The 12,099-nt window shown below is 43.9% G+C and overlaps 1 protein-coding gene across 2 annotated transcripts in view; it reads left to right on the forward strand.

The window, feature by feature from the left end:
- The window catches only part of LOC308311891 (sodium-driven chloride bicarbonate exchanger-like), a 71,056-nt gene that overhangs the window by 39,481 nt on the left and 19,476 nt on the right, over positions 1 to 12,099 (forward strand). For both annotated transcript variants that reach the window (XM_080758675.1, XM_080758676.1), the window contains 7 exons: positions 579 to 739; positions 1,988 to 2,179; positions 4,905 to 4,996; positions 7,243 to 7,400; positions 7,619 to 7,706; positions 8,781 to 8,927; positions 11,198 to 11,298. In XM_080758675.1, coding sequence (XP_080614801.1) covers positions 579 to 739; positions 1,988 to 2,179; positions 4,905 to 4,996; positions 7,243 to 7,400; positions 7,619 to 7,706; positions 8,781 to 8,927; positions 11,198 to 11,298 — 939 coding nt within the window. The remainder of the gene's footprint in view (positions 1 to 578; positions 740 to 1,987; positions 2,180 to 4,904; positions 4,997 to 7,242; positions 7,401 to 7,618; positions 7,707 to 8,780; positions 8,928 to 11,197; positions 11,299 to 12,099) is intronic.

A 12,099-nucleotide genomic window follows, 5' to 3' on the forward strand; every position in this document is an offset into this window, starting at 1 on the left:
AGCCTGCGAAGCATTCCATTTCGGGTTCATGATCATGATGTTGTAGTCACTGATTTGTAGTCATCAGGCAGGAAACCACAACCGGAATAATAACTACCTAAAAGTAATTTTACGGCCTACCCAATAAAATCATTGATGCAGCATAGTTTCGCTGATTTTCAAAATACAAAATAAATATAAATGTGAGTGTACTTTCCAGATACTATTTAGTGTCTGTATACCTTTGTGATCCCACAGTGAAATTCTATTTCATTGGGTTTTTCGACTTTTAATTTGATTTATAAAAGCGTATACATGTATATAAGATAGAGAGTAGGCTTGTAACGGTATATCGATATTAATCCCGACGATTATCATTGTGAATCCCGACGATACAGTACAGTACTACAAAGAACAGCATATTACAGTACTACGACGTACAGTACAGTACTAGGACGTACAGTATACAGTACACCACAGTACCAACAGCACCACTCACTTCAGACGGGTCTGATTTTGAGTCTCCTCCCACCGAGTGGTTAAGAAACTAGCTGGGGTTCCTGTGTTGTGTTACATTGAAATCGGTGACCTGTTTGCAGGTGGTTGAAGTTCGAGGAGGACGTAGAAGACGGAGGAGAGAGGTGGAGTAAGCCCTACGTGGCAACGCTGTCTCTCCACAGCCTGTTTGAGCTGCGCAGCTGCATCATGAACGGCACCGTGCTGCTGGACATGAGGGCCAACTCCCTGGAGGAGATCGCAGGTACTGCAGTTTATGGAGTTTATAGAGACTTATAGAGTTTATAGAATGTATATAGCGTTACAGTAAGAGGTATATACACACCTCAAAGTGCTGGCTCCCAAAACACGGGACGGGACCAATTTATTTGACCCCGTGTTTATGGGGTCGTCGTGGGTATTTATATATCCCTTTTTAATGTTTTCCTAAAATCAAAAACAAACCAAAAAATATCATTTGAAAATAGCAGATCTACAAGCTCACAAAGCATCACAATGTGACCCGTCGTGAGCTTGTAGAATGTAGATTAATGGTAGGCTAATTCATAATTTCTAGAGAGGCACCAGATGTATCTTTTTGGGTCTCTTGAGCTGAAAATGTGTGGCAAAGTCCTGAGTGTACAAATGCAACCTAATGTAATGGAACCCAACCTGCCCTTGTGGCTGTTAACGTTTAACATTTATTTCCCATCTTTGTCAGACCATTATACGTTCGTTCCACTAACAGCATAGAGGGACAAATACGTATAAATAAGTCAACACGATTAGCATCGTGACGGACTAGCAAAAACATCAGCTGACGACGACGTTACAATTTACCCACGTTACCCAACAAGCTCAAAATAAGCAGCTGGGTTGGGAACGGGGGCATACGTGTGCCCATATGTTTCCCATGCTTAGCCCTGTAGCCATATTCGCGAGGGAGCTAGTGGGTTGTGTTGGGCTCACCCAGGATAACCTGGACTAAGCTGAACTGTTACAACAGTCATAACATTATGTTACTTAGGCCCAATTCCAATCCGCTCCCTTGCTGACTCAATGAGCCCTCACTGACTTAGGTGTACGTTCATGTGAAGTCTGCGAGGGCTTGAGGGCTGTCCCATTTGAAATTGGTAAGTCAGTGAGAGCTCAGCCCTGCCCCTTTATGCAGTGCACCCTTTGCCAAAGTTAGCATCGATACTTGGCCAGCATGCCCAAATATGGAGTGTTGTGATGTCAGAACAGGCCAGCTCCATATATGGAGCCTGAGCAGGGGCCCTTTCCAGAGCCCGGGCAGAGGCCTTTTGTGGCGGTTCTGGAGAACCGTGCACGGTCCGACCGACTCAACACCGGGCATTGCACTCCCTGTGGGGCTGTGGAACGTGTTGACGTGTCGGTTCTCGAGTTACATGCATTGCATGCAGTACAGACAGACATACAGAGACGTGGTGCATTTTAGTTAGGTAAACAAATGTGAGTACACTTGTTCCACCACTGGTCCTCCTCCTTCCAGACATGGTCCTGGACCAACACGAGACGCTTGGCGGCGCGGTGGGCCCAGACGCCCGCAGAAAGATCCGCGAGGCGCTGCTCAAGCAGCACCACCACCAGAACCAAAAGAAGCTCGCCAACCGCATCCCCATCGTGCGCTCCTTCGCCGACATCGGCAAGAAGCAGTCCGAGCCGCACACCATGGACAACAATGGTGAGTCCATGGTCCTGCATGCCACGCGCGCACGCAGCACAGTGGAAAGTAATGTATAGTCGTGTATTTTCAAGTACAGTTTTGAGGTATTTGTAGTTCACTGGAGTATGTCCAGCTCTTAGAGTACTTCTACTCCACTACGTCTCAGATCCAAAAATAGTACATTTACTCCACTACAATTATTAGAAAACATTAGTTACTAGTTACTTTGTAGATTTGTATTCCTCTGCTTTTGGCTTCATGGTGTATAAATATTGTATTATTTGTAATGTGGTAAATCATTTACATCTATTCAAGTTTGTTCAGTTCTCTTATGTCCATTTCTTGACCGGCTTTTTTGCTGTTGGTTGATCATCTCCTATTTTCTCCTCTCGTTTGTGTTTCTCAATCTCTGTGTTTGTGCGTCTTTGTCTGTGCGTCTGTTTTTCATGTGTATTGTATGTGTTTGTGTCTCTGTGTTTGCGTGTATGTGTGTGTGTGTGTGTGTGTGTGTGTGTGTGTGTGCACGCTTATGTGCAAAAATGCCCCAATGCACACATTCAGTCAACTGCATCTCTTATCATAGTATAAAGATCCCCCGGCCTGAGAAATCATCACCCAGAAAGGTCTTTTCCTGTGTATGGTGCCTGTCATGCCTGTCTGCCCTCCCGCCACCCACAAGCCCCTCCCAGAATGGTGACATCACGCCCCATGGCCAAACCAAGACCAAACGCCTTAGTTTCCTTCAGGCGGTAGCGCAGGGCTACTCTCCTGTCGAACAGCGAGACGCAGACCAGGAAATCTGGACAGGCAACTAGTTAGCCAGGACAATGCTAAATACTAATCGTAGACTAGAGGGGGGACAGAGAGTGGAGAGTGTCCTCACAAGGAAAATATTGTTTTTTTAATCCATCTGGTCGGTCTTTGTTCTGTGGACAGTAGAAGGGAGAACAGGATCAGCTATATCATCCTATAGAAGACTTTCTACGTATGCTCTGATGAAGATCTTGTAGTCACGTGACGTGTAGTCTCACGTAGCCAGACGACCGGACATACAGTATCTACTGTACCTACTACAATAACGGCCGATAACAAACCTACCCCCATACTGCTGTCCAATCATGTCACCGCACCATTATGAAGGGGCCCCAAGCCCCAACATTGAATTTAGGTCACCAGACGTTTCGTTATAGGCAAAGAACTCTGATCGTCTGGCAACGTGAGACTATGTGTGTGCGATGTAACCAGACTTTCATTCTGACACGCACACACGCACACACGCACACACACGCATACCACAGCAAGATTTCACTAATTGGCCTAGCTCCACCATTTTGTGAAATCACCTCTGGTGTACACTGTACAGTTGCTTTGCAGTGAACATGTGCATATTTGGATGCCCGCTGCTCCAGATCAAAGATGCATGTTGCTTTTGCACCTGCAAAGTTTGGATTGGATAAATATTCTTCTAGAGGGATATATTCTACTGTAAGAATGTCAATCTGTGTGACCATACCGTCCACTCTCTTTTTTCCCCACTCTCTAGCCGTCTGATAGCTAGAACAACCATACACAAGATGCCCTCCAACGGCAGTTTTAAAATGATAACAATCACTAATAAATAATAATCGTTATATACCACGTCTTGGATAGAACAGGAACCATACTTTGGCTGCCTTTATGATCACAAATATATGGTACCATAACTCCCTCACTAATAATGCTGGTCTTTTTGAGCAAGTCACAATGTGTGTATTGATTCATTTAATAATTTGGAGACTGCGACAGTTAATGTCGAATGTTGTGTTTTGCTCAAACAGTTCACAGTTCACATCACAAAATGCTTGGAATTATATCTATAAAAAGGAGCAATCTTTTACTTTATTGATCTTAAAACATAAATACAAGCCATTTGTTGATAGGCTGAACAGGTGGAAGGACATGCCTCAATGTAAACTATAAATTGAAAGTTAAAGATTGCACCTCATTGAGTTAACCCATTTTGGGCGGGACCCCTTTTGGTGTTAGCATTATGTCATGCTTTAGCTATTGAAAAGTAGCAGATCTACAAGCTCATAGTGCGCCACCGAGTGGCGCGCTACGAGCTTGTAGGTCTACTATTTTTGAAAAATCGAAGAGCGACTGACATAGAAGACATTTTTAGAAACTGATCTCAGGTCAGAATGGGTTAAGTAGAAGTTGATACACCGTCGTCGCCACACAGATTGGGCACAAGGCACCCCAATCTCCATGATCTTTCATCAAATGATCTTGGCTATAGCACTACTAGAACAAATCATAGACTAGCAGGCAGCACTTAGAAAGAAAAACGGATACAACATTGATCCTTTTGTTCATCATTGCTGTAGAACAAAGCTGCAGCTTTAGTGACAAATTGTACAAATGTTGCACCATTATTTCTTCAGACTCACAATTGTGGCCTTCCACTCTGTAGTAGGTCCTTGTGTTACTACTTACTATGGTCACTATGAGCTGGGTGCATACGTTGGTTAGACATACTAACAGTCCGACAGGCATTAGTCCGACAATACCGTCGCTCCCGACTTGCTCTGCCGATTACGGCGAACCCGTGCTGCAGGTTAAAACTCACCCGTGGCTCCAGACATGGAGGGTTGGGTTTTTGGGTATAGGGTGTCGGACTCATGACTTGTAGGACCCAACACATGCACCCGTATGAGCCTGCGGGGTGACATTGACACCATGTTGTTGTTCTCTCCCCCTCAAGGCCAGACGGGGGTCTCCTCTCCTCAGTCCCACCCGGCCCACAGCGAAGGCAAGGACGTGAGCCGAGAAAACAGCCACGTGGACTTCAGCAAGGTGAGGCCCCCAGGACCACCGTGCAGCCTCTGTTTATCCACGCGTGGGCCCCTGATAGAGGCCCCCGGGACCACCGTGCAGCCTCTGTTTATCCACGCGTGGGCCCCTGATAGCAGTGCATGGTGGGAAAAGCACTCGCATGTTTTACTGAAGCAAAAGTAGTTTACTGTTTACTGCTGCAATGTAGAACCACTTCGTTACAACTAAGTAAGAAGTCTGGTATTTAAAATGTACTTGAGTAAAAGTAACTGAAGCACTGAGAAAACTGTTGCGCCTTTCTTCGTCCTTTTTTTCAAACTTGACTACGGTAGCGGTGGTCTCAAAAACATAAGGGAAACTTTGACAGGAAAAGACTCGCTCACCGTATAGAAAAATAAGTGAAACTCCTTAGACTGAGGACCGAAACGTTTGCTTTTTAATTAAACCATGAGCACAGAGCACCATAGAGCAGTCTAAGGAGTTTCACTTCTTTTTCTATACGGTGAGCGAGTCTTTTTTCCTGTCAAAGTTTCCCTTGAGTAAAAGTACAAAGGTATTGTGTGTCAAAATGTACTTAAAGTACCAAAAGTAGAAAGTACCCATGATGCAGAATGTCCCATTTCAAGTCTTCAAATGTTTAAACATCTTTTGAAAATAGCCGGTCTACAAGCTCACAATGTGTGATACGTGAGCTTGTAGATCGACTTAGAATCTGATCTCAGGCCTAAATGGGTTAAGTAAAATTACTAGTACTTAGTTACTTTACATCCCTGCCTGTTTATCCATGGGCCCCTGATAGCCGGACACACGAGCAGTGACGTGTATTTAAAGAAGATACGGTTACGTTATGTTCAAGATGATCGCCGTGGAGATTTCTGTCCTGGGAAAATGTTAGCCGTGTCGACTCGAGTGTTGTTCTGCTGCGCTTGCTTGCACCGTCTCATGGGTTGTGATGATGCAGTGCTCACGTCTTTACATTATTGACACCTCTTTGCTCCTTACATTATTTACACTTCTTTATATTGTGCAGTATTCACCTTTACATTATATATTTACCTTCTCTGTTGTATCTGTATAAAGGTTAACATTCTTACTGTACCTGCCAAAACGGAGGTCTCCGTCCTATCAAATAGTTACGCTCCACGCCCCGGATGGAGATTAATCAAAAGGCAGAACATTAATCATTTCATAACCGAGCGCACCATGATTGATTGATTTTGATTGATTGATTGTTTATTTATTTTCGTGTCATGCACACCTTGTGCCCAACCCTCATGGGTTTATAAGACACCATTTCACATTTGCAATTACAGTGTGTTTTACATTACATAATTTATGCATTTTACAGCATGTTTACATTACATAATTCATTATATTACACCTCAGATGTATACAGAGTACTCTATCTTCTTTCCCAAGCTTGACAAATAAAATCTGCTACAACGAAAGTCCCTTTGGCAAAACATATCTCCATTTTTACAAAATCCCCATGCAGTCTACAGGCTGGGAGCGTTGATTGGGCAACATTCGATGTCATTTCCGGTCGGGACGTCATCCAAAGTGGTCCCCCTCCATTTTAATGGATGGGATGAAAAATCTTAACCCGACCCGTAAATAACTCTTATATCTCTAAAATTCTAAATCAATGCTTCCAACCAATTCTAACCAAAGATTATGTTTTTGACGGCCCATCGCGGTCCCGTCGCTTGTTGCGTTAGAAGTAATCAAACCTCCCGTTGTTGTCGATTCGCCTCAGGGGTGTTTTGGCATCTAGCTACTTCTAGCTCCTTTCAAGTTGCCACGGAGCAACCTTGAAATAGGCTCTGAAGCTGCAAATCGCTGGGCGCCCTGATTTAATGGTTCCAAATACCCCCGGGCATTAAGGGTGCACTTTACAGACTGTGCTGAATGCTCATTTTTGGTGTCACTCACCGAAAATACCCAGCTCTACATTATGTCTGAATACAGTCTGGACAGTCGGTCCTAAAGATCGGATTTGAGAAACAAATCGTGTTTGACTTTAGCCAATTTTCTTCGGAAATCATAGCATCATGAAATAGTGTGTAACATCGTCTGCCCTTTTTGTATAAAAATTGGCTACTGAGAGCGCCAGCAGCCGTTTTTTTTGTGGGGTTCAGTAGAGTAATTTGAGCTAGACTTATTGGTGTACACTGAACTGCATTAACACTTCGTCCAAATGGCCGCGAGGTGACGAATAGTCCCCGGATGATGCTGAAAGCCGCTATATCTCTCTCTCTGTCTGTCAGATCGACCTCCACTTCATGAAGAAGATCCCTCCGGGCGCAGAGGCGTCCAATGTCCTGGTGGGGGAGCTAGAGTTCCTGGAGCGCCCCGTGGTGGCCTTTGTACGCCTGTCACCCGCCGTGCTGCTCAACGGCCTGGCAGAGGTTCCCATCACTACCAGGTCAGAGGTCATGCACACAACACTGAATCCCAATACCCCAAATCTCGGCCACTCGCTCACTCCAGCATGCCGGTGTTAAAGAAGTTTAGGGATAAGGGGTAAGGCACTGACGAAAATGGGGCCACTAATGGGTGCGCTACAGTAGGTGACATTTCCTCCCATACCCTCTAGGGGAGCGATGGACTCCAACCCTCCCTCTCCTCCTCTGTTGCCTGCAGGTTTTTGTTCATCCTTCTCGGCCCCCTGGGAAAAGGGCCACAGTACCACGAGATCGGCCGCTCCATCGCCACCCTGATGACGGACGAGGTAAGCCAGAAGTTAAACAGAGGAAGCAATGTATCTTTCCTGCCCAAATGAATTGAAGGTTAGTCTTTAATGAATAAACATACAGCACATTTTTTAAGTCTATACTGCAGGGCCACTATATTTCCACACTCACTCCTGAGGGCCACATTGCATATTACTGTCGTCGCACAAATTGCCGATCCACAAGCACAAACCGCTTCCCACTGTGGCGCGTCTTGAGCCCGTAGATCGTCTATTTTTGCTATATTTTTGAATAATTATTTGCTATTTTTTAATTGGAATCCTGAAAAGTAAATTTGTATTTCAAATGCTCTTAGTTATAGTTATTAACTTTATGAACCAATACAAACACATAGGACATAAAAAAGACAATAACTAGTAATTAGCTGAAATCAATAATATATCAATGTTCGGATATTATAACCTGCGGGCCACATTTAGTGATGGTGAGGGCCGCATGTGGCCGCCAGTTGCCCATGTATGTTCTACAGAATCTACAACAATAGTTCCCAATATGCTGGTACCCCCACTCACATTTATCAGCCAGGTTTAAAACGAACAGCTTTTGGCAACTGCAGTGGCTCAGCCATTTTGCACAAAGATCATGTTCTCCTAGTGAGCGTGAAGAGTCTTGGTCTTCTGTATCTCTCCATAAAGCATACAATGTTTATGACTGTACTAAATGTTGATGCACAATGTGGCAGAATAAGGGCCGATTCATACTCCTATTTTACCGCTGTTTCGGCGCTGTAGTGCCGAAATGATTTCGGCTCGTCAGAAATTTTCAGTAGTACCGAAGAGTCGACTTTAGGACGGTACCCCCCCCCCCCCCCCCTCTGCCGTATAGGCAGGTTCAGATATGGATTTCTTTAGCAATGGTCTGGAAAATGAGTCGTGATTCAAATGTAATTTGTGACCACCTCAAAACAGATGAGCCATAAGGCCAAGGAAGGAACTACAGCTGTAAACGATCCTTGCTTCAAAATGTCGATTATAGTGATTATAGTACACACTGGAAATATGGCATTTTGGAAACTCTTCAGGTAGATGATATGTTATTTCATTTTTTCACAGGTTTTCCATGATGTGGCATACAAGGCCAAGGACAGAAATGACCTGGTGGCTGGTATAGATGAGTTCCTAGACCAGGTGACAGTCCTGCCGCCTGGCGAGTGGGACCCTTCTATTAGGATAGAGCCGCCCAAAAATGTACCCTCTCAGGTAAAGATCTACCACTCTCCCTGCATGTGTAGAAAGCCCTCAGTGTTTTCCTACCGTTAGTTGGACATTTGGCCTAAACTGGCAAACATTTGACAGAAATATCCAATCTACAAGATCACAAGCCTTCATGTTGTGGCGCCCTCATGTTGTGAGCTTGTCCATTGGCTATTTTTCCGAAAATATTTGGTATAGAGGGAATACCCAAAGAATCATATTTCATCTGGGGACCCCCATGATTATCATATTTAAACTGGGGATCCCCCATAATAATCATATTTAAACTGGGGACCCCCCACCGAGACAAGCATTTGCATTAATTGACCAATTTTGGCCAATGTTTGACCAGTTTTCATAGCATAGTTTGTTGATTACTTTCCATGCATGATGGTCTTTTTCTTTTTGAGCCTTTGAGGTATTATACAAGTCTTAAAATTCCTTAAATTATCACGTCACTGTCATCTGGGCTGTCATCACCCTGACCACAGGTTGAGAACCACTGCCCTATGGACATCGGTCAACAGAGTATAAAAGGTTTAAAGTGGATGAACTCACCTCACTGGTCAACAATCACATTATGAATGGTCAGCAGCATTATCAGCAGTACATTCACATATCTATAAATGCACCAAGTCTCTGTACGTACAGTATGTATGTACGTCTGTAATCCACGTAACTCCGAAACCGTTCTCCCCCTACCGACTTCAAGTTCGACACACGTGTTCCACACCACCACGGGGAGTGCAGTACGGTTGTCGGATCGCCGGTTGTCCAGAACCAGCACAAAAGCCTCTGCCCAGGCTCCGGACACTGAGGACAGGGCACAAATCCAGATCACCCCTAGATCTCCATATATGGAGCTGGCCTGTTCTGACATCACAATGATGTTCTGACATCACAATGATGCGCAACCTTGACCTTTATTAGCCAATTGATCGGACCTGATCACCCCCCAACGGGCACTGTTCTAGTTAATTACTTGCGCAAGCAGAGCGCGCAAGTAATAGTTTTTGTCCATGTCGCCGTTTGATGCGTATGCGCCGTGCCAGCGTATGACGTACAAATTACATATACATATACATAGAGGCATTTCCTTTAATCCACCTGACACTGATCGACATATACGTCACCATCGAAAGCCGTCTCTTACCATACTTAACAATACTACTTTTTTACCTCCAAAAACTAGGTACGTAGCAAATAGCTAAACCTAATAATTCAATATTTCAAACGTTCTTTCACAGAGAAGCTGAGATTTGACAGTTTGTATAGCGGTCGACAGTACTTGCGCGCTCTGCTTGCGCGGCCTACTTGTGTGAAACAAGCAAGTAGGCACTCGACAGAGTGCAGTTCTAGTTAAATATGCTTTTCCTGATTTATTCCTTTAGACAAGACTCGAGGCTGTAGAGAGACAGAATTAAACAGCAATCCAATCCAGTCAGCTACCAGCGCATTATTATTATTGTTAGATCAACCACTTTAGAAACAATAATCATAGACTCATTATGTGATATTGCTTTCTTTCGCCCTAATGTGCTTCTGATTCAGCCTTGCGTCATGTCATCTTGTTTAGAAATAGTCCAAAGTGCTTCTCTAATCTCAGACAGATTGCATTTCGTGCTTTGATGGCGTTCCGCAGGGGCCTTTGCTCAATTATTTTCCAAAACCATTTGTTTGTTTTTCCTCCGTCATTAGTTATTTTTGGTCATGCTGATTTCTTATCGGAGGAAGGATCGTTGTTTATTTTATTTTATTTAAGTAAATGTACTTAAGTACTGTACTTAAGTACAATTCTGAGGTACTTTACTTGAGTATTTCTGATTTCCAACACCTTACTTACTTACTTCTACTTCACCATTTCAGAGGAAAATATTGTACTTTTACTCCACTACAATTATTTGAAAACTTTAGTTAGGCTACTGCTAGTTACTTTGTAGATTTTCATTATTATTACAAAACATACAGTAACCACTTCAGCGCTATATACATTCCAGCCATACATTGTAGCCGATCTACAAGTTCACATTGCGTTGCGATGCGACTCATTGTGAGCTTGTAGCTACAGTAGATCTGCTATTTTTTAAAATATTTGTAGACATTTTAAAGGACTACCCAATGAGTACTTTCTACTGTTTTCTACTTTTACTTGTAACGGACTCGGAGTAGTTCTACATTGCAGTATATTGATACTTTTACTTAAGAAAAACAATTATTAGTACTTTTTCCACCACTGCCCCAAACCCGACTGACGTACAGTGATCTCAACCACACAGGAAAAGAGGAAGCTCCCTCCCGTCCCCAACGGTGTGACGGACCTCGGAGAGGCAGAGGACCATGGCGGTCACGACGGTCCAGAGTTGCAGCGCACAGGGAGGTGTGTGTGTGTGTGTGTGTGTGTGTGTGTGTGTGTGTGTGTGTGTGTGTGTGTGTGTGTGTGTGTGTGTGTGTGTGTGTGTGTGTGTGTGTGTGTGTGTGTGTGTGTGCGTGTGCGTGTGCGCAGACTACTTAAGTAAATGTACTTTACACCACTGGTGACAGGGACTGTGCACATGGGCTGGTAGCAGGTGATTGGTAATGAAATCCCAGATATTATTATTATTATTATTATTATAAAAGAACAGCAGAAGACGGCAAAGTGAGAGAGACAGGATAGAAAGCAGGGGGGAAGAATCAGCAGGGGAGAAAGAAACATGTGGAAGTGGATTTGACTGCGTACATGTAAGCTCTCCTGTTGGTAGACTGACCCTGAGCTGTCTCATGCATGGGTTTACAACCATGTTAGTCGCCTCTCTGTTGGCAAACTACAGTATGAATTCACATTATTTTAAGACGCAGACAGCCTTGGCTGGCCTTAATAGCATTTTTTCCACACTTCACACCCTGTTCGTTAGCAATTTAGACTCATCCATGCGCGCTATCCCACATAAATCCACCTTTCTTCACTATTACCCTTTGCTTTTGTCCAAAACGCTATAAACGTGTGGACCTTCCACAGCTACAGTAGTATTTGAATGTCATAACCCTCAACCAGTTAATCCATATATTTCCAGTGGACTATACTTGCTCCCCTCCCCGCATTTGGCATGAGACACTATTAATCCAGAGCGATTTACAGTAAGCAGGAACAAAAGACATCAAATACATAAATACAATACATAAAAATAGTCATCGTGAA

Source organism: Protomyctophum bolini (genome assembly GCF_963924005.1).
Source record: "Protomyctophum bolini genome assembly, chromosome: 24".
NCBI lineage: Eukaryota > Metazoa > Chordata > Actinopteri > Myctophiformes > Myctophidae > Protomyctophum > Protomyctophum bolini.